This window comes from Mytilus edulis, chromosome 8 (assembly GCF_963676685.1).
Source record: "Mytilus edulis chromosome 8, xbMytEdul2.2, whole genome shotgun sequence".
NCBI classification, from domain to species: domain Eukaryota; kingdom Metazoa; phylum Mollusca; class Bivalvia; order Mytilida; family Mytilidae; genus Mytilus; species Mytilus edulis.
This window is the reverse complement of record NC_092351.1, coordinates 81869388-81891547: the sequence shown is the minus strand read 5'-3', so window position 1 is coordinate 81891547 and position 22160 is coordinate 81869388. Positions and strand designations below refer to the sequence as shown.

Here is a 22160-nt window from a genome sequence, read left to right as displayed (position 1 = left end):
TAAAACTGGGGTAAACGCATGAAATATAAGAGAACTACAGCACAACAGAAACACAACTTTAAAATGTAACACACACAGAAACGAACTATAATATAACAATGGCCATTGTCCTTACTTGGTACAGGGAATTTTAGGAAACAGAAATGGTGGGTTGAACCTGGTTTGTGGAATGCCAAACCTCCCGCTTTAATGGCCATGTTAATTATAAAATTTAAATGACAACATTACATGACATGACTACAATACAAATAAATAGTACAGAGAAACACACGAATAATAGCCAAAAAAGGTACCAGGTTAAATTAACATTGTATACGCCAGACGTACGTTAGGTTTAGAAGCTCTGAATAATAGAAGTAATAAACATAACCTTATACTATTCTATAAAATATTAAATGGGATACCACCTGCATATTTATATCAGTTAGTCGTCATATCTACCCAGACAGACCCCTAATACTATGAATACAAAGTACGCTTTTCACCCGCATCTTGCTAGAACTAGCTCTTTTTTAATAGTTGCATTCCTTCCACTGTAAGACTTTGGAGTAAGTCTTTCTTTGAGTAAACAACCCCCTCCACTCCCTAACCCCCCACCCCCACCACAAGTTTGGGTATTTTAAGAAGTGGATGGGAAATGTTGTATTGGACTGATGATACATCTTAACCTTCCAACTCAGTATGGGATAAGGATACTTGATAAAAGTCATTGTGAACTCAGAAACAATGCTACCAACTTAATTTTTAATTTGTTTTATTAGTTCTTATACGACAATACTTTTTGTACAAATACGTCATATTTGCTCGTGTGTGCTCATAAGTAGCATACATGTTTCATTATATTACATTATTTTAAATACAGTTGTTGATAATTGAATTAAATCTTATACATGCAGTATGAAGAGAGCGCTTTTATACAATGTGTTTGTTGCTCAATCCTTTTCTTATCTTAATAAATAAAATGTTTAATATCAAAGTGACTTTTCATTTTTCATACATATGTTTGTGTGGACTTTACTGAACCAGATTCCATAACACAACTGATTACCTGAGGTAACCTTTATTAAACTAGTCTTGTGTATTATCAGTGTAAATAGAAAGTAGAATAATGTATTTTTAGTTTATTCTATTTTTATATCATGTTATTACTACGCATATGGGCACTATTACCACGATTACCTGAGGGCACTGATTACCTCAGGGAATACAGCAGCGGACCTATCTTCCACCTGCGAGTTATCCTGTTAGATCGGATTTGTCAGACTTATTTTATAAATTATCGGAACATTTCGGGTGTCTACGTATATCTTCTTTTACATCGTCTGCAGCACCAAGATGAAGGTTTGGCTAGATGTTTCTCTTTTCTTATATGCTTTAAGGAAGTGTTAAAACTGTTACTGAAATAGAAAACTGTTGTTCTTTCAATCTTCTTCAGGATAGAGCGTGAACATTTCAGCATAGTAGTCATAGCAAGCTCCAGATGTTCTTTAACAGTTTTGACACGCCCCCAAAAAAATAATGTTTTCGCTCATGAAACAGCATTTCATTCCATTTAGAACAGTGATTTTACCAGTCCTCCGCAATAAAATGATTTTTTTTTTTATGAAAAACAACTGAGGCAGAACCCTAGAAGAGAATTAGAAGTTCCTTTATACTATTTATAACTTATAAGTGCCTAAAACTTTAATAAAGTCTAAAGAGGAAGAAAGATTTTGTGACATTATTTCCTTGTAACAGGTCCGTTGGGTCCAGATACACGTTTACACCCTACATGTTCCCATCTCACAAGATCACCCCTAAGGTCTGTTTACACCCTACACGTCCAGGCCCAATTTTCATTCTACACTCTAATTAGTCCCTGCATGACCTGATGAAAGAAGCCAAGGTTGTTGACATTAGAGTGCGTTCTGACAACTTAGAGCTAGATGTTATCTGCTGTTACATAGTGCTCAGAAGATACAGGCCTTGTGGATGGAGCATTGTCATGCAACTACCTATTTCCTTTAGGTTGCCATAATCTCACTTTATTTAGAAACAATGAAAAAAACATATATTTATAGCAATACACTAACCAAAACATGATTAGAATTCATTCAACACAAAAATAAAACACGTTGTCATAATCTCACTTTATTTTACAAAAACAATGAAGAAGAAAAAATGATTATTAATTTAAGCATTAAATGTATACACTAACCAAAACACGATTCAGATTTATTCAACCCAAAAAAACGTCAGAATCTATTTATTTAGAAACAAAGAAAAAAAATGTATTTATAGCAATACACTTACCAAAACTTGAATACAAAATTAGTAAACACAAAACTGAGCAATGAAAATTAAGCGCGAACATGTAGGGTGTGAAAGTGAAAGGGTACGTACGTCCAACAGACCCAGATTCTTATTTCCACAAGAACAATACAGTTATTGTTCCTTGCCGAAAAAGCAGACTAAAGAATAAACTAACGATTGAGCAACCCCTTTTAAACCAATGCAATATACTTTTTGTTTCTACACTTACTGAAAGCCATCATCTATATAAAAAAGAAACATTAGAAACACTTATGAACAACATCAACAATTTTAAAAACCTCTGAATATCAGTTTTAAACAGTGGTATTTATTGCTACGTTGCCTTTATTTAGGGCCGGCCGGTGCACAAATTTCATCCAACTAGAAACAAAAGTATAGCATCACAGCATAAAAAAAGACACACTATAAGATATATATCAATTGAAATGTTAAGTCAATCAAAAGACATATTATCATAAACAAGACAGTAAAAGGAAACTTTACATTAACACTGAATGAATAAATTTGATCCTCTGGAAACTTTGTCATGAAAAATGCTTTAAATTCCATTCCTATCTTACAAAAAAGCATGTTGTATGATTTTTCTTGCTTTGAAATATATCAGGGTGATTTTGTTCTATGCTTTATTCGTTGTATTTGACTCTAGGGTAAAAGTGTCTGTCTGAAGGACTTTATATGAACAAAGTAACCTTAATTTCTGTAAACCAACTTATTTTCCCAGGCTATTATTTTCGCGACTTGTAACAAATATTTTGGATCTATTAGTAAATTAGAAATTCATGAAATAAGATAGCCGTGAAGTGAAACACAGAATAAAGTATCTGCAAGTAAAAACCAGTTTGTTTACAGAAATTGTATGTATTCATGTATAATACATGTATACATACAATTTCTGTAAATTTTATTTAAATGATAATTCCAGAGCAGTTCTGATGTTACAATTTTTTTCAGGAATCTGATCAGAATGGACATGAGGACTCAGATGGGGAAATTGATATTAGATCACCTAGTCCTCTTGTAAATTCTGGTCCCTTTAAACACCTGTATGATGTTAAAGTACCTACAGCAGTAAAAGATGGAGATAACTTAAAGTTCACCATTACAGTTTGTGATGTAAGATCTAGGATAGAAAGAAATATTGTGCATTACTGTAAATTCTGAAATTATAGCCAGTTTTTTTTTAATAAGTTCAATGCGACACTGTCAGTATCACAATAATAAGTTTATTATTTTATATATCTGTAAGCAGCTTTTCATGAAATCACTATAATAGATAATAATTTTATGGCTGCATGCAATAGTTTCTGAATTTACAGTATATCATATTATAGTAACATGAGATGAATAGTTCATAGGCGGATCCAGGGGGGGGGGGGCCTGGGGGCCCGGGCCCCCCCGCTTTCGTGGGAAAAATTTGGTTGATTATATAGGGAATCATTGAAGCATGACTGGAGCGGGCCCCCCCTTAGGTCAGTCAACGGGCCCCCCTTAGGAAAAGTTCTGGATCCGCCACTGAGAGTTGTACATGTATATGATTGAGACAGCAAACCAACAATACAATTCACTAAAATGCATGCACAGTACAAAATTTGAAATAAACAAGAAATTTTAAAAGATGTAAATAAATTAAAAACAGAAATTTATAAAGAGGTGTCATCAACATCAAATTTAAGAAATTATTAAGAAAACAACATTAATTTAGATATATATATCATGTACTATGTATATATACAACAAATTACAACCACTGAGAATATCCCTAACTTTTGAGAGATTAACTTGCACAAAGGTAAGAGTTTACTAGTTTTTCGAAGATGTCATATGAGTTCCAATGATACAACTCCAAGTCACAACTTACAAAAAGTGAAAAATTATCGGTCAAAGTACCACCGTCAATGTGGAGCTTTATAAATCATGTAAATTATAGCTATTCACAAACAACTATAAAGGGTCCAATAATGACGAGACTAAAGTGCAAAACAATTTTAACAGGAAAAACAACAGTCTAATTATATATAAAAAAAACAAGACCCACCTATAAACCACATCAACAAACAACAAGCACTGGACAATTATGCTTCTGACAGTGACAGATAAATGCCTTGTCTAAAAATTTTCAAAGTTTATTTGATTACAACTTCCTGTACGAAATTCTGATGCCTGTATATGACACAGAAACCAGGCATAGAAATCATACTTTATCCTGGCGGCATTGCAGTGTTAAATATTATACACATCTGACATTATATTTTACTGATGATTGTATTATTTCTGTTAATGTTTATATATTAGCCAGACAATGATGAAGAACTTAGTACAGTTACCAGAATTTATGACGATATAGAATGGTTACAGCATTGTTTAATGACACAGAACAGTGTATCAGGAATTATAGTATGTATCTTTAATAAATTGATAGACCTTCGAATGTAAATTATACAACAGGATACAGAAATTGGGACATATCATATGATGTTTCGTTTTGTATAATTCTCGGAGTCTCATTACATTTATTTCATCACCTCCTGTAATTGTGGACCTTAAAAGCAAACCATAAAACCAGTGCATGTCAACATATAATTGTGCTTTTTTTGTCTTTCCATCCGTACATTTGTTCGATCAACCAACAGGTTAAAGATTTTGGTTTAAGGTAGTGCACCATAAAGCTGATCATCTTTAAAATTGGATCATGAATATAAATGTATGAGGTATAAACTTAATTAAAAATATTCTAATTAAATAATACAGTTTACTAAACTTTAAAATGTAATATGAGATGGGCACGGTGTCAAATGGACACATATATATTATATTTTTCTCTGAAGCTAATTTCTCTATTCAATTACAACCAATTTTCATTGCAATATCTACTATATAAAAAAGAAGATGTGGTATGATTGCCAATGAGACAACTATCAACAAAAGACCAAAATGACACAGACATTAACAACTATAGGTCACCGTACGGCCTTCAACAATGAGCAAAGCCCATACCGCATAGTCAGCTATAAAAGGTCCCGATAAGACAATGTAAAACAATTCAAACGAGAAAACTAACAGCCTTATTTATGTAAAAAAATGAACGAAAAACAAATATGTAACACATAAACAAACGACAACCACTGAATTACAGGCTCCTGACTTGGGACAGGCACATACATAAATAATGTGGCGGGGTTAAACATGTTAGCAGGATTCCAACCCTCCCCCTAACCTGGGACAGTGGTATAACAGTACAACATAAGAACGAACTATAAAAATCAGTTGAAAAAGGCTTAACTCATCAGATTGACAAAAACACAAGTGGACGTATGATGGTTATATCTATTCATATTCTGTGTCATTTTGGTCTTTTGTGGATAGTTGTCTCATTGGCAATCATACCACATCTTCTTTTTTATATATTGTGAACTTTGTAACTGTAGTAAAAGAACAAGATTAGAGCTAAAACTACACTGCAATTTGTTTTTTTTTCCTTTGACTTAATTTTCAATTGCCTAGATTGTTGATGATCAGGCTTGATATGTAATAATAGATTTGGATAAAATTGATAATGTCATACTTTAAGTTTTATGCCAAAAAATTTGAATAAGTGGTTGTAAATTCAGAAATTATTGCGAGGTTTTTATTATTGCAAAAAATGTGATAGGGTTGTAAACGCAATAATTTAAACTCGCATTTTGAAATATTTTATATGAATTAAAAAGACTTAAATACGATTTTAATTTTTACAATTCTCAAAATTGTAAAAACTAAAATCGCATTTAAGTCTAAATTGACAAAATTGCAATAATAATTGCATGCAATAATTTCTGAATTTACAGTATACATGTATATATGCCATCTATCTTTCAAACTTTTGTATAAATCTGAAAATCAACATATCACCAAATTTGCTACATTTTAATTATTAGGTACCACCTTTACCAAACAGACCAGAAACAGATGCTAAGGCAGCAGAATCTAAATCAAAGAAACAATTAGGAAGTGGTAGTAAGGTCATGGTTCAGGATGATTTTACTCGGGACTGTAGGAGTGCTGAAAAGTAAGTTTGATGTATCTTCTGCAGATTTATTTCAAGAAGTGGACAGGAAAATAAAAATATATCAAGTTATAGTTTAAACATATTTATTTATAGTGGATTGGGAAACAAGTTTTGCAACTTATATTAATCCCTTTCCACTTTACGGTTGCCAGTGGGGCCTTGTAGGGGCATTAGCCTGTTCTTTTTCGAAGCAAGGGTGTCTTTAATGTGGAAGAGATATGGCTTTCTCTTAACACGGGTCATGCAGCCATTTATCGTCCCCTTCCGACGGACTAGTTATAGTATAGATGACTTACCATGCTTATCAATCATAAGTTATAAACATTTAACACAGATTACAAATCTTAAAAACAGTTTGGAAGTGGTAGTAAGGCCATGGTTTAAGATGATTTTACTCGGGACTGTAGGGTGCTGCAAAGTAAGTGTGCAGAATTTTTTCAGAAGTAGACAGGAAAATAAAAAAAAATTATGAAGTTATAAATATGAATGGCTTATTTTAGTTTTAAACATTTTATATACATTACTGATCTTAAATTTATAACATTCAGCAATATTATCATCTGTGACATCCTCTAGGATATGTAGTACAAAAAATGTACCACATTGAAATGACATAGTATTTTGTATTGAACTATGTGGTACTATATGATACGTTAAGAAGAGACCTTTTTGAATCTCAATGCACACACAAACCTAAAAATAAACCATTAATGACAACATTAGAAGTAGAAACATGGTGTTTTATTTATGAAATAGATTTTTTTATATTAGAATTATTTTTATATTCCAGCTATTTTAAACTTGTTACTCATCATGAAGTGTTTGGAAAAGATGAAAATCTACGAAAATTTCTGTTAGAGAAAGAGGTGAGACTTTCTTTCATTTTTATATTGTCGATAATGAAGTGATATATGTTTCAGAGTTTAGTGTGACATCTATTATAGCTAATTAAACTAGATCTATATAAGAAGATGTGGTATGAGTGCCAATGAGACAACTCTCCATCCATATAACAATTTATAAATTGTTTTTTTAATGTGTTTGGCAGGATCAACATAAACAAGATAAGGTAAACTCATGTTCCTGGTTTGTTTCCTTTGAAATCATTTTTCAATTGGCTCATCTAAAATTGAAAATGGCAACAATTAAGGAATGACTGTAATATTTTTTCTGTCTATGAAGAAATATTACAGTTATTTCTTATAATTTTATTCTAAATTCCTTTTTAAATCAGCGTAAATCATGAAAAAACCTTGATGACGTCATGGTCACATGACAAAATTGTGTCTATGATATGTTGGATCTTAAACAACACGACGTCAGCCAATCAGAAGACGCGTTACATCCAAAATTAAATTATCGCGTAATGAATTTTACTTGAAATCTTGCAATGAAATTTTCAAGATTTTGTTACGGTTGGATTAATATTTTAACTTAGCCAACTATTGTATGGATACTTTAAAGATTAAGGGTGCTTCATTATGAGTACTGTTAAACATTCGTTGAAAATTAGATACATATTCTATAAATATGAAATATTGTTTAGTTAACAGAAAAACAAATTATCCTGATTTAGAGTAATTTCTCACAATTTGATTGGCTAATATTGTCCTTATAAATTTCAGTACAATTTTGTATTACTTCAATTGGAATTATCTCCCTTATTTATTACGTCAATTGGAATTATTCCCTTTATACCAATTACCTAATAAAAAAAATCATGAAAAAAAAAAATTGAGTCGCTTAATAGCCCTTAGGCTAATATTTTTTAATTTTTCACAATTTTAGACTAAATAACTAAAATACATTTGGTTGATGTTGTTCTAATATTGAATTTGAAAATAATAATATGTAATATAACAAAATCAGGATAAATTTGTCACACAGTGTTCAATTGTCCTAATACAGAATTTATGAGGTCACCCGATATGAATTTGATTAACCCGATAAATTATCGTATTAGGACAATTGCACACTGTGTAACTATAATAATATGCAGACTTGTATTTTTGCATTTATTATATATTTTTTAGGCAGCAGTGAAAGCTAAAGTTAAGAGAGGATTCTTCAACAGAATGTCAAATATGGTAGATGAAGCCAGAAAAGGACAGCATAAGGCATGATTAATCATCTTTAATTTATTCACAAAACTGGAGGCAGACCACATGTATTGAATTTTTGCTGATAAATTATAAGAAGGGGAATCAATCTAAAAAATTACTTTTTTTTATATTAATGCTTGTCATAGCACAAGAAACTTGATTAGGGTCCTTCATTGTTTATTTTTAAACTTTTTTTACCGTTAAAGCTTGTAACTTTATTTTTTATTCACTTTGCCCAATATTCTCCATTCTTTATATTTTAGCAGCTCGATATACTCAATTCTTTATTTTTGGCCCAATTTTTCTTTTTTATTTTACTTTTTGGCCAATTTTGCTGCACTCTTGCATTATTATTTCCTATTCTGTATACGCCATCCAGTCTTCTTGCATGTTATCTGATTTCAAGTCTTACATCTTTCTTGTTGGTCCATCAGTTCAACTTATATAGAGGGCTTAAGAGCAGGTTAAAAAAACACCACATACATACATCTATTTGACTTTAATTGACAAAATTTATAAACACTGCATCAACACTGGTTGTTTCAATATATAGAAAAGAAGATGTGGTATGATTGCCAATGAGACAACTGTCCACAAGAGACCAAAATGACACAGACATTAAAAACTATAGGTCACCATACGGCCTTCAACAATGAGCAAAGCCCATACTTCATAGTCAGCTATAAAAGGCCCCGATAAGACAATGTATAACAATTCAAATGAGAAAACTAACAGCCTTAAATTTATATATATAAAAAAAAAAAAAAAAAAGGACGACAAACAAATATGTTACACATAAACAAACGACAACCACTGAATTACAGGCTCCTGACTTGGGACAGTCAAGTATAGATATGATAAGTCATCTTTGGTGCCCAAGGGCAACAATCCTTTCCACTCCTCTGTACCATTCCCAGATTAAGACCACATTTGTGTATTAACATACTTGTGCCTACCAGAGACAGATATAAGTCACACCCTCTCTGACTACATCATTCTTGACCAATGACAGCACTTGAACAATTTTTAATTTGAAGGTAAAATTCAATGGCTGTGTCTTAATCTTTAATAAATTTTGAAAAACTACCAATTACATACATTATGTTGACTTTTCAGCTTTTACACAAGAAACATATATACCTAAAAAAAGTAAATGATGAAAAACTTGAAAATGGCTACCAAAAGAAAGCAATACCTTTCGGCTCCAAAATTCTGACTGTAAAATATATCTGCCAAGGTTCAGATTAATTTGATGTTTTCATTTAAGATTAAGGGGAGATAATCACAAAAATTTACATTCTACAGAAAATCTTTCTTAAGATTCTCCGCCTACACTATTTACAAAGGAAATGTGTAACATAAACACTACATAACAGTGTATGAAATATTTGTTATTTTAGTGACTAAATTCATTGGCATGTTGTTATTGTTTTTTGCCCTATTTATGGGCATTAAATTTTCTGGTCTGTGTATCCGGTTGTGTTTTTATCTGTCCTTCTGTCCATTCATCTGTTCGTCCTTCTGTCCCGCTTCAGGTTAAGTTTTTGGTCAAGGTAGTTTTGGTGAAGTTGAAGTCCAATCAACTTAAAACTTAGTATACATGTTCCCTATGATATGATCTTTCTAATTTTAATGCCAAGTTAGAGTTTTTCCTCAATTTTCACTGTAAATGAAAGTGCTGATGTGGCATCCGTGTACTAGGGACACATTCTTGTTAAATCATCACTGGTGTTTTGATTCATTAAAGTTGTGTCCAACTATTTGCTACTTGAAGTTTAAATCTAATATCTTCTGAAAAACACCTTGATTTTGAATTTTGTATTAAATAGGTTTTCAACATTTAGTTTACCTTGTTTTTGTTTTCTTGGATAATTCTTAAAATGTATAAATACCTTTAAATTTTTAAACTGTTTTCAGGATGTTGATGATTTTTTTCAAAAACAAAGAGAATGGGCTGTCAATTATGGAAAGTATATGAAAGATGCATCACTGGTACGTAAAACACATATATCACATACATATACAAAATACACATGTAAATAAACATCACATGTACATAGTATACATATCACATACATATACAAAATACACATGTAAATAAACATCACATGTACATAGTATACATATCACATACATATACAAAATACACATGTAAATAAACATCACATGTACATAGTATACATATCACATACATATACAAAATACACATGTAAATAAACATCACATGTACATAGTACACATATCACATACATGTATAAAATACACATGTAAATAAACATCACAGGTACATAGTATACGTATAGATTATAACATGCCTTTTTCCATATTGGTATCGGCCTCAAGGCTTTAGCCGAGGTTGGATATGGGTCAAAGGATGATACCAGGGCCAATATGGAAAAGACATATTATAATCTATTTATTACATATTTAAGTTCTGCAGAAAAGAGGAAAACAAATCCAATTATAACAATTTAATGAAACATAACAGGTAAAAATCTAAACATTTTGATCACAAAAGTGTTGTTAAGGATGCAATGACATACATCATTTAGAATCAGGGCACAATAACGAATAACCTCTTTATTGAACCAGGCAATTTTGAGGTTATTACATATGCAAAACCTGACGTATTCATGACAAATATGTGATAAATATCATAATACTACATCAAAGGTACAATATCCACACATATGGTATAACCCTTTTAAATTTGTCACATTCTGCATAAATATATATATAGAAATATAAGATTAGAAAAGAACTGCCATGTTGAAGACAAAATGAGAATATTAGTTCATCAAATTTATCACTAAAAAGTTAAAGAGAATGGTAGCAAAAAAAACACCCATCAAAATTTAATAAAAGTGCCTTCCGACTGCTCAATACAATTTATTCTTGAACAGCCCTAACTACATTGAAACAGGAATGATTTTAAGGGTCCAAGAAATAATTGCTCTACCTTTGGCACTATAATTACATAACTTTATCAATAAGAGATTAAATTCTTGAAAACACAATAATGTTAACATAAAGATCTTTGATACTGTGTCCAGTTTATTATAAGGCTTACTGAATGAATGGACAAAATATATCAATAAGTTTTTCTCATCTTTTTTTTTCAGAATTTCAACAAAATGGTATATGCTCAGATGAGTGAGTTTTTTAATTGTAATATTATCTGAAAAATATATATTTTACTTTCTCATATACTTAGCAATGACATGATACATGTAGCTTTAGCATATGTGTAATGAATGGAAGTACACAAGCCATAACTTCCCACCCGGGCTGATAACCCATATCAGGGGCATCTTGTGCACAAAACTCATATCAGTCTTCTCATGCAAGTTACTTCCAGTATTTCCAGTATCATTTGTTTACTTTTCCATTGTGGCGTCAGATTTTTTTTATTATGAGGTCACGTTTTACAGGAACTTTTGTGAAGTCCATTGAAGGCGGAAAAATAACGGTAAGGTGTATTGAATCCAGTGGTAAATCTGTTTGTACAGAAAAGCTGTTTTTGAAAAAAGAAGATGTAAACATGGCTAAATCTAATGATATAGATTTTTAAAATGATGCTAGTTTCATGGATTTACAGGATCTACAGAATCTATGTTACCATAAATATATATGGAGATAGTAATGTTATTATTGGACAATTATAGTGTATATTATGTTGGATGCATAATTTGACTTCTTTGTAAAGTTTTTGACTGTTTAAATTATTTCATTTGTTTATTTGCCTTACATTAAGCAATTGTCGGAAGTATATGATAAAGAGATAAGTACATGACCTTCATCTCTGGCTGATATGAGGGTTTCGGGATGATAGCCGGGCCAATATGGAAAAGGCCGTGTATTGAGCTCTATTTATCATATACTTAGTCTTAGACTAAATAGCATATGATTTTTACCGTAGGATAATAACATTAAATTTACGTAAATTCCATATTTTCTAATTGGTGCTTAGCGGGCTGATATGAAAAATTTATCACAAGCCTTTCTGTAATGTTATAGCTTGGCATTCCGGTGATACTCTGCCAATTCAGGAAAATTCACCTCAATGATACGTTTTCAGAGAAAAACATTACAAAGTAGTGGACAAAACAATTATTTTGATACTGAAAAATATTCTATAAAATGAAAAAAAAAAAAAAAAAAAAAAAAAACCAAACAAATGATAAAATAAATGCATTTTTAAAAGTTTCAAGCATAATTTTAGAAAGTGACTTTTTCTCTGTTGATGGTAATTTTATGATAGAAAGATTTCATATTGAATGTACTACATTGGGGTCTGACATTCACTTTTCACTCTTTGAACTGCTATTTGAGAACCATGTTAAAGGATCAATATATTAATCTGTTATTTTTTTCACTGTTGAGGCATATGATAAAAAGATCATAACATGTCATATTTCATATTACATGTGTTATTTGATATCAGCCCTATGTCAATATCAGCCCTCGAGTCATGCAGCTCTTGGGCTGATATTGAACCTAGCGCTGATTATACATGCGATATGAAAAGACCATGTAATAATCTGATAGTATTATCCTACTTGACAACAGAATAGGCAGCAAGATAGTATGAGATAACTGCTGCTACTTAGCAGACATCAACAGAAATGTTCAAATTATTTTGTCTCTTATTAGTCTATGAAAATTTCATATGGAAATCAACAAGAATAATATATGTAGAAAAAGAAGATGCTGTTTTGGTGAAAACAATAAAATGGATGTTTTCAGATATTTTTATACATAATTGTTTTAGTTTCCTGTAAATAACTCAGATAAATTGAATCAAATGTGATTTAATAGACAGAAAAACAATAGATGATTAAAATATAGTTTAGTTTAAACAATATTTTTTTTTTCAAAAAGTGCACGAAATACAATTATATAATATAAATACTGGGATTCTGAAACAAGAAAAACTTACGGTATATAAATCTGTCTCCCTTATGTTCTGCTATACTTTACATTTTAACCTAAATATTATCAAAATGTTTTTCAGGACTAGCCAGTTGTTATACTCATTTAGGAACATGTCTGTCAGGAGGAACTATAGACAGAGATGAAACTTCAGTCAGGATTAACAAGTAGGTTACAGAAACTTAATTTGTGCATGTTTTTGAGTTTTTAACACACTTTAGTTTATTTTCTACACTATGTTTGTTTTAATTTATTCAGAATATAACTTGATTGCAGTTTTGCTTTAATTTACTTAGCCATGGAAACATAAATATGTATCTGTTTGTTGGCATTTGCATACTGAAAACCAACTTATATTCCTGAGCAACTGATTTTTGGTGGTTTTCGCAAATAGGAAAATAAAGTGAATATAAATCGTTGTGAAAATTTTAAACTTGATCTTGCCTTATCTAGCTACAACAAGTTAATTTGAAAATCATGAAATTGAATCGCTGTGAAGTAGGTTAGAAAGAGCTTAAGGCAAAATAAAGTATTTGTGAAAATAAGTTGGTTTACAGTAATAAGTTCCATCTCTCCACTTGGTGGTATATATTCAATTATTTGGAATAACACTCCTTTTTAAAATCCTAAATCTTGGCCTGGTACTAAATGAATATCAAAGACACTTAAGTGATGATGTTATCCTAGTCAAATATGTTAAAGGGGAGATAATCAAATTTTTTTAACTTCATATATTAAAAGGGGAGATTTTTAAAATTTATTAACTTCATAGAAAGGGGAGATAATTTAGATTTATAAACTTCATACAAAGTGGAGGTAATCAAACCATTATCAGCATATAAAGAGGAGATAATCAAAATGTATCAACTTCATGTAAAGGGAAGATAATCAAAATTTATTAACTTCATAATTATATGAGTGTTATTTCAGGGAAAGGGGTATCCTTTTATGAGTTCATTCACAGTTTGGTTATACAATTAAATGTATATGTTTCGAAGGTTATTTTAATTTTTTTTGTGTGTTTCAGTTTTTTTTTCATGTTATGTATGGAAGAATGTTCAGCATATTGAATTCACACAGTTTATGCAATTAATATCGTTATATATAAATGTGAAAAATGAAAAAAAAATAGAAAAAAAATGATTTTAAAATAAGGACTAAAATAGCATACCAAAAAATCATATAAGTTTATTTGTATTTATCTACAGACTATTCTCACACTGATTTGGATTCATTAAGGCACACCCTCAGAGAAACATTTCAATATTGGTCGATATTATGTTGTCTTTTTGTTAATTTTTTTTCAATTAAAAGGCATTATTCAGAGGTTTCGACTGACAGTTCTAAAACCAGAAAATGCACTGATTGCATACCTGGATGCTGCTCATTAACTAATATTGTTTACATTCAAATTATTATCTGTTTAAGTCGTAATCAGTAGTACTACATGTAGTAGGATTTTCACTGTTTTTAATCTGCTGTAAAACATTTTGTCTAAAATTTTTTTTAAATAATCTTGTTTTTTGTTCTGCCTCACAGAATGCACAAATTGTCAAATTTTCACTATTGTTTTATCAGTATACTATTTATAGAATTTTACAATAAATGTGCATTGACAAAATACAACTCTTTTATTGAAATCAGGATTATTTTTATGATAGGAACTATACTCACTGTCACTACTCATTTGATATATTCAAATACTGTAAACCAACTTATTTTTGCAAGTGATTTTGATTTTGTGACTTTCGAGGGTAGAAAAATAGCATGAATATAAATTGTTGGGATATATATGTAAAAGCTTGGATCTTTCATTATTAAACTACATCAAGTAAATAGCAGTCGTGAAATTATTTATATTTATTATAATATAAACATGATGAATAATTACAAAATGCTTTATAGGTACAAAAATGAATGAAGAACACATTTGATTTATTATTTTATTTTTTACTTTTTCTTTACTTTGTTGGAAAAGATGAATCTCAAATTTGAATTTAATAAAAGGTGCAAAATTACTATAGAATTTAGTTTTTACTTTGGCAAACCATGGAATAATTGCAAATATTCATGAATAATATTTTTCTCCCCCAATCTGACAACAAAAATTGCACTCTCAAGAATAAATGAATCCACATTTAGTCAGATAATCCAGTACAGCATCAGTTATGGGTTACTTTTCTTTGTGGTATTATGCAAAAAAAAAAGCAATGCAATGCACAGTTATTGTAAATGTACAGTATTATAACTTTAGTTTTGTTCTTTAGATATCTGGGAAAACTTGGTGAAGGCATAGAAAATGCTAAGGTATAAACTATTTCTAAGAGCTCACACCCTCTGCTAGGCTTCATTGATAATGCAGTGAGTTTTATGTTCTGGAAACAGCAGTTTTAAACATTAGATAATATTGCATGGCCAGTTTATCATGAATAGCACATAAGTGTAGTTTAGAATAGATATGAATGTGTAACTGCTAGTAGAATAGATGCATATAGCCAAAATGTAGCAGCAATGAAAAATATGTGATTTCATAGTTCCAGATTTTTATGCTCAATTTGCTAGCTATATTTTACCTGATTGGCCTTCTTTAAGACCCTCTCATCTTTTATTCTTAATCTTTTGCCACTTGTTCTTCTTTATGAAATACTGCTTAGCTGAAGCTAGTTGACCAATTTATACCAAAACTGGACACAGAATAATTCTGATGGTTATTATATATGTAATGATAAAAAAAATGCAATTTATTAGTTGTTTTTAGGAGAAAAATGTATTTTTTTTCAACTAAGATGAATTTATCTTAATACAGTATTATTATGAATAATTTGATATAGACTCTTGTCTGCATAAACAAAAAATCAAGCTATTGAGCATTTAACAAGAGCATAACTTACTATTCGAGTCATGAGGGACCATTGGACTGTAACTATCCTGTGCTTTTATAAGATTTTACTTGCTTTAAGTTTCACACAAAGAATAGCCATTTGAATGGAAGGTTTTAGACATGTGAATTAATTGATGATTTATTTATCTCGGATGAGTGCTTCATGTGTTTTATTTCAGAATTTAATGTTTGACTCCTAAAATATCAAATATCAATTTCGTATGCCTTTTTTATTTGGAAAAAGATCATAAAGATTGTTACATTTTTGTAATACAATGTAATCAGAATTTTGTACTTTGTATTTATTAGTAATAGTTTTGTTTTTTTATACGATTTGAATTTTCAGAGTGACATGCTTTTAAAATGTTAAGTTATTCCATTATTTTATTGATAGTTTTGTTTTATTTTTATATATAGCATGGTTTAGAGGTATTAAGTGCCAATGATGAGAAGACAGTTGCCTTTCAATTAGACCTGTTTGCCAGGTACATGGATGCAGTAAAGGTAATTTAGGAACAAACACACTTTTTGACACCTGGTCCAGTATAGACTTTTGTAATCATTTGATATCTGTTATTATAAATCTGAGCATTTCACATTGTCAGCCCACATTAGTTGCACTGGTGTTTCCAAAACAAACAAAAAACATAAATTTTATGCAAGATTTATAAATTGCTATAAACTGCCTGGTAAGTATAGATTATCGGGTTTTCTACACATTGATATCGTAAAATATCAGCTGCGATCCACAATGTGAACCTTTTTGGCGAGTGAGCGTATTTAGAGTAGACAACACCCAAATGCCACCAATGGGTCTTCAATTTAGCAAGAAACTCTCTCACCTGGAGGTGTCCTTCAGCTGGTCCTCTAACAAATATGTATACTAGTACAGTGATAATGGACGTCATACTAAACTCTGAATTATACACATGATATAAAAGTAAAAATTAACATTTATTAAAACAGGAAATGTTGTTTAGAAGAACATGTTTACTGGTGGAGTATGAAGATGCATGTAAAGCTTTAGAAAAGGCTAAACCTAACAAGAAACAGGCAGTAAGTGTTTTAAATCTTTTGTGTATATAGCAGTTTATAATAAAACGTAGCAGCAAAACATGCCTAACATGTACATTTAATGGAATTTGAATAAGGGTAGTAGAAGGCTTGGGGGTGTCATTTCAAATTCCCCCTACAAACAAATCAATCCTTACTGGAGCCGAAAAATTGATCATAAATTCACTAGTCCTGATTGGTGTGATTCAGGCAAACATTAAGCTCTTTATTTAATTGTTTTGGAAAACGTCCTCTTATTTGTTTGCTTTTATTTACTATTAACAGTTATAACTTCAATTAATTTAGTAGATATTTTATTTTGCCCTTACCCATTTCTCAGCGTTGTAAATTGCGATTTTCAAATTTATTTGATGTATTGAAAAGGAAAGATCCAAGTTTAACATATTTGCTATGAATTATCAACATGTTATTTTCTCTCTCTCTCTAAAATACGGGAAATAAACTGCTCACCTATATTACTTGGTTTACAATATTGATTTCCTAAAGGGAAGTAACTCTATTTCATTTGATTTCTTTAAGGCAGAAGAAACCAAAGAGAAAGCAGAAAAAATGTATGAAGAATGCACCATAAATGCCAGAAAAGAGGTAAAGTTATACAAATCTGCAGTAGCCCTTTTCACAAAAAATCTTAAGTGTGAAATTAATCTTACGATAAAAATATTTAGTTGAATTGTTAAGGAATGTTTAAGACGTACGATAAATTTTACACTTAAGATTCTTTGTGAAAATGGCTACAAAATTTTTTTTTGAAATAATTTTAACCATCTGCATAATCTTCATATTTGTTTGCATGCAATATATTTCAGTTGAATTATTGTAAAATTCAAACACAGCTTCCTGCTCAGTATAAAAAAATAGGAGAAGTGTTATATGCAATGAGACAACAATTCACATAAAAACCAAAAGTCATGGATGCCAGCTTCTGCTATAATAGGTTTATATATTTCTCTAAGATTATAATCATGTTTCTATTTATTTGGAAGGGGAATTTATTATTAAGTCAATAAGATGTTTCTAGAAATGTTTATGTATTTTAACTTTGTAGTATATATAAATTTTTTTTGCCAATTTTTATTAATAAAAATTTCAAATCTGTGAATTCTTATGCACAAAATTTTGAATCAGTGTCATATCAGATAACTAAAAAAAATACTAAAGTTTGAAGAAATTTCTAAACAAATTGCAAAATCAAAAGCTCAAACACACCAAACAACTAGATACAAACTATCATATTTTTGACTTGTGGTACAGGCATTTTCTATGTTTAAAATGGTGGACCAAACCTGGCCTTATAGGTAGCCAAACCTCTCACTTGTATGAGATTTTCATAAAATTCTATTATGTTGACCACAATGTAAATTAAAATAAACTTACTCAGTACATTTTGAATAATCAGATTTTTATCTCACCTTGACAGAGTTAAAAAGCAAGACATAGGTATGCTGTTTCCGGTGACGGCGTCAACAATGTATTAGTTTGTGATTAGGTCCAGTTTATGGTGAACAACAAGTTGTAGGTCAATAATATTATTAGCCATGTAACTCAGTCATGGTTCATTGACTTTGAATATTTGCGTAACTTGTGTAAGTTGTTAAAGTATTGTTATTTTGATTTCAACATTTGCATAATCAAAATTACAAAAAGGCGAGACATATCTCTGTGATAACAGTTTGTTTTTCTGTGGGACTGTGTCATAGGCACTCATCTCAGAAAAAAAATTCCTATATACCTTTATACAACACAAGATACTTAACTCACAATTTAGAAAAATGTCAGGTGGTGATGAAATTCTGTTATATGCTGATTTCTCAACTGTCAGCCCCTCTAAAACTTGTTATATAGTAAATCTAAATTGATTTATCTTTACAATGGTGTATAACATGCCTACTTTTGTTGTTGAAATCATCGGTAGCAATCCTACCCAAGTATGTCAATTGTAATTATTTCGTCTACCCACGATGGGTTGGCAATAAATGCGTCACGTCTCTTTATATATCTCGATTTCCTATTGGTCAATTTTATGGGAAAGTCTAAATGATTCTCAGAGTTGTCTGATCTTGTTTCATTTCATACGTAAAGTCAAGAGAGTCTGAATGACATTGACATCATGGGAAAATTTATGTCTAAAAAAGGAAACTTGTAACTTATTAGACATACCACAAATAACACTTGTTAGATTTTTTCACAGTATCTTATACAATTTTACTAACTTGATGATAAGTTCTATTCATAAGAAAACTAACATTTTTTTCTGAAACAATTTTTATAACTAATCATTTACTGCAAGACGTATTTTGAAAATTTTGTGTCTGTAGACAAAATAATTATGATTGACATACTTGGGTAGGATTGCTAACGATGATTCCATCAACAAAATTAGGCATGTTATACACCATTGTAAAGATAAATCAATTTAGATTTACGACATAACAAGTTTTAAAGTTTTTTCTGAGACGAGTGCCAGTGTGCTCTCATTGCATTTATGTTAATTGAGATTTGAAAATTATCCTTTGCAGTTGAAGACATTCCTACGAAACAGGCTGATATCCTTTGAAGATTGTTTGTCAAAGTTTGCAGAATCCCAAATAAAGACGGCAAGAGATACATATACCCTACTTGTCAGATCACTAACAGAAATCAAACAAATGGATTAATGTCTTATTGCTGCAAAAACTGTTATAAATAACTTATTTACGAACAAAAGGCAAAAGATATACGAAGATTATGACTCTGGACTTTTTTTACACAATTTTGAGGACTTGGAAGACGTTTTTATTTTAGCTCAAGCTTCAGTTCAGAGCAGAAATCATAACATAAACAACACATATATAGACTTAATGAAAGGAGTAGGTCCGGTAAGGACCGATTTTGGCCCCAAATTTCAGTTTCATCTAACGAGATATTTAGGACACTTTTTAAACACTTAAGTGTCTATTTCAATTGATTCGATTAGTTTATGTAACAGATTTTAACTGATTCAGTCATTAAAAACACTCCGATTGAAGCTTAAATATGAAAAATCTAACAAATATGCCAAAAAACGTCACTTTTCAGATGGTTTTCGTCAAAAATGAAAGTGGCCGCATCCGTGTTCATCCTCAACCTTTATATATGTTATGTATTATCATCAAATACAACTTACATTTCAATATTATGAATGAACACGAATGCGGCCACTTTCATTTAAGACGGAAACCGTCTAAAATTTAACTAAAATGCTATAATTGTGAAGATTTTAGTAATTTAGCATGACTTTATGATGCTAGTACACGATATATGTACATTGTATTGTCAAAAACAGCACATATTTATGTAGCAGAAGCATTCTACTTTCCAAAAAATAGCTAAAAGATTACATTTTCACAATTTTGCAAAGCTGCTTAATTTTGGGGCCAAAAAGGGGTCTTACTGAACCTACTCCTTTATATTATTCCTAAAAAAAAGATGAAGATCGATTTTAGTTTGTTGTAAGCAGTTTTAAACTGAAATGGTTTTAATATCTTAAAATTTCAAATTCCTCTGTGATTAATCATGCTACATTCAATTATGAAAAATGAAATATATACTAGTACTTTGAAGTTGATTCTAAATTTCAAATGAATTAATTTATTTTAACATACTAGGTTGTTTTTGACAGTTTCAAATGGCACTAGATCTTTGTATTTCTAAATTAAAGGGGCTCCTGGGTATAAATCAAATTTTTTTTCTAATATAGGATTTCGCTATATTTTTTTATAAATGAACTTTATCATATACTTAAAAGAAAAATGAAATAAAAAAATGGGGTCACCGTTCATTTAAGCTCACAATCTGCCTCCGGAAGAAGCATACATTTTTGTTAATGCCCTTTTTTTCTGTTGAACTAATAGGAGAAATAGAGGTAATATCGAAATGAAAAAATAACCTAATTACAGAAATCGCTTGAATTTTACAATTATTTAGTTTATGTACAGCTTATATGAAAACAATAATAAAAAATATAGGTCACCGATGAGTTAAAAAAGATATATCAAATTTAAAACATTTTTGCACCAAAGGGAGATAATTTGGAGCTTTTTCAATGATATAAACATTTTAAAAGTCATCTGGGACCAAACCAAATCGATTTTTTGGGTTGATTTTTTTACCATATCATAAAGTAATAACTAATAGTGTAATAAATAAAATTTGTAATGAAAAAATAAAGGTTCAATTTTTTGCTGAAATTTTTGCACCCACCTTAAGACTTGTAAAAGAGTTTAGATATGACTGATAAACATTTATTTTAATTTTGTAAATTAGCATGTAAAGTATGGCATATTTTACACTAAAAGGTTGTACTTGTTAAGATAAGGGGATTTGTTATGCTTGCCTATTGTGTTGTAAACAAAGCATAAATTTGTGAAAAATATTTTAGAATTTGAATATATACTATTAAATCTAAATTGACATTTGCTTATGCTTAAAAGCTATTTAATACTGAAGTAAATTTTCTATTTTTAGGTGATTAATTATTAAATATTGTTTTATTTTCTGAAAACTAATATTTAGTAGGAAGATAACACCAAATGGGATTGTGATATGTATTATAGTTGTTAAACATCAAATTTTCTATATGCTATCTGGGAATGAAAATGCCTTTTACAGGTTATATAATATTTATATATTGTCACCACTAGCTAAAGTAAATGAATACAAAGCTATCCCTTTTAAAAGGCAATTTGCCTCAGCTGAATTGAGGCATCTAAGAATGGGTTAATACCATTGGTTGTTTATTTTTATATATTTTAATGAATAAATTAGTGAATATCTATTTAAAATGTTATCAGAATGC

General features: G+C 30.2%; 1 protein-coding gene across 1 annotated transcript; it reads left to right on the top strand.

Moving 5' to 3' along the window:
- Positions 1–1264: 1264 nt before the first annotated feature.
- Positions 1265–20190, top strand: LOC139486405 (sorting nexin-5-like). The gene is made up of 14 exons (XM_071271279.1): positions 1265–1341; positions 3265–3426; positions 4606–4707; positions 6228–6358; positions 7149–7224; positions 8392–8475; positions 10378–10452; positions 11583–11613; positions 13475–13559; positions 15660–15699; positions 16691–16777; positions 17240–17329; positions 17867–17932; positions 19864–20190. Exons 1-14 carry the CDS (start codon positions 1336–1338, stop codon positions 19999–20001), a joined length of 1173 nt encoding a protein of 390 aa, XP_071127380.1. The 5' UTR covers positions 1265–1335; the 3' UTR covers positions 20002–20190.
- Positions 20191–22160: the final 1970 nt, after the last annotated feature.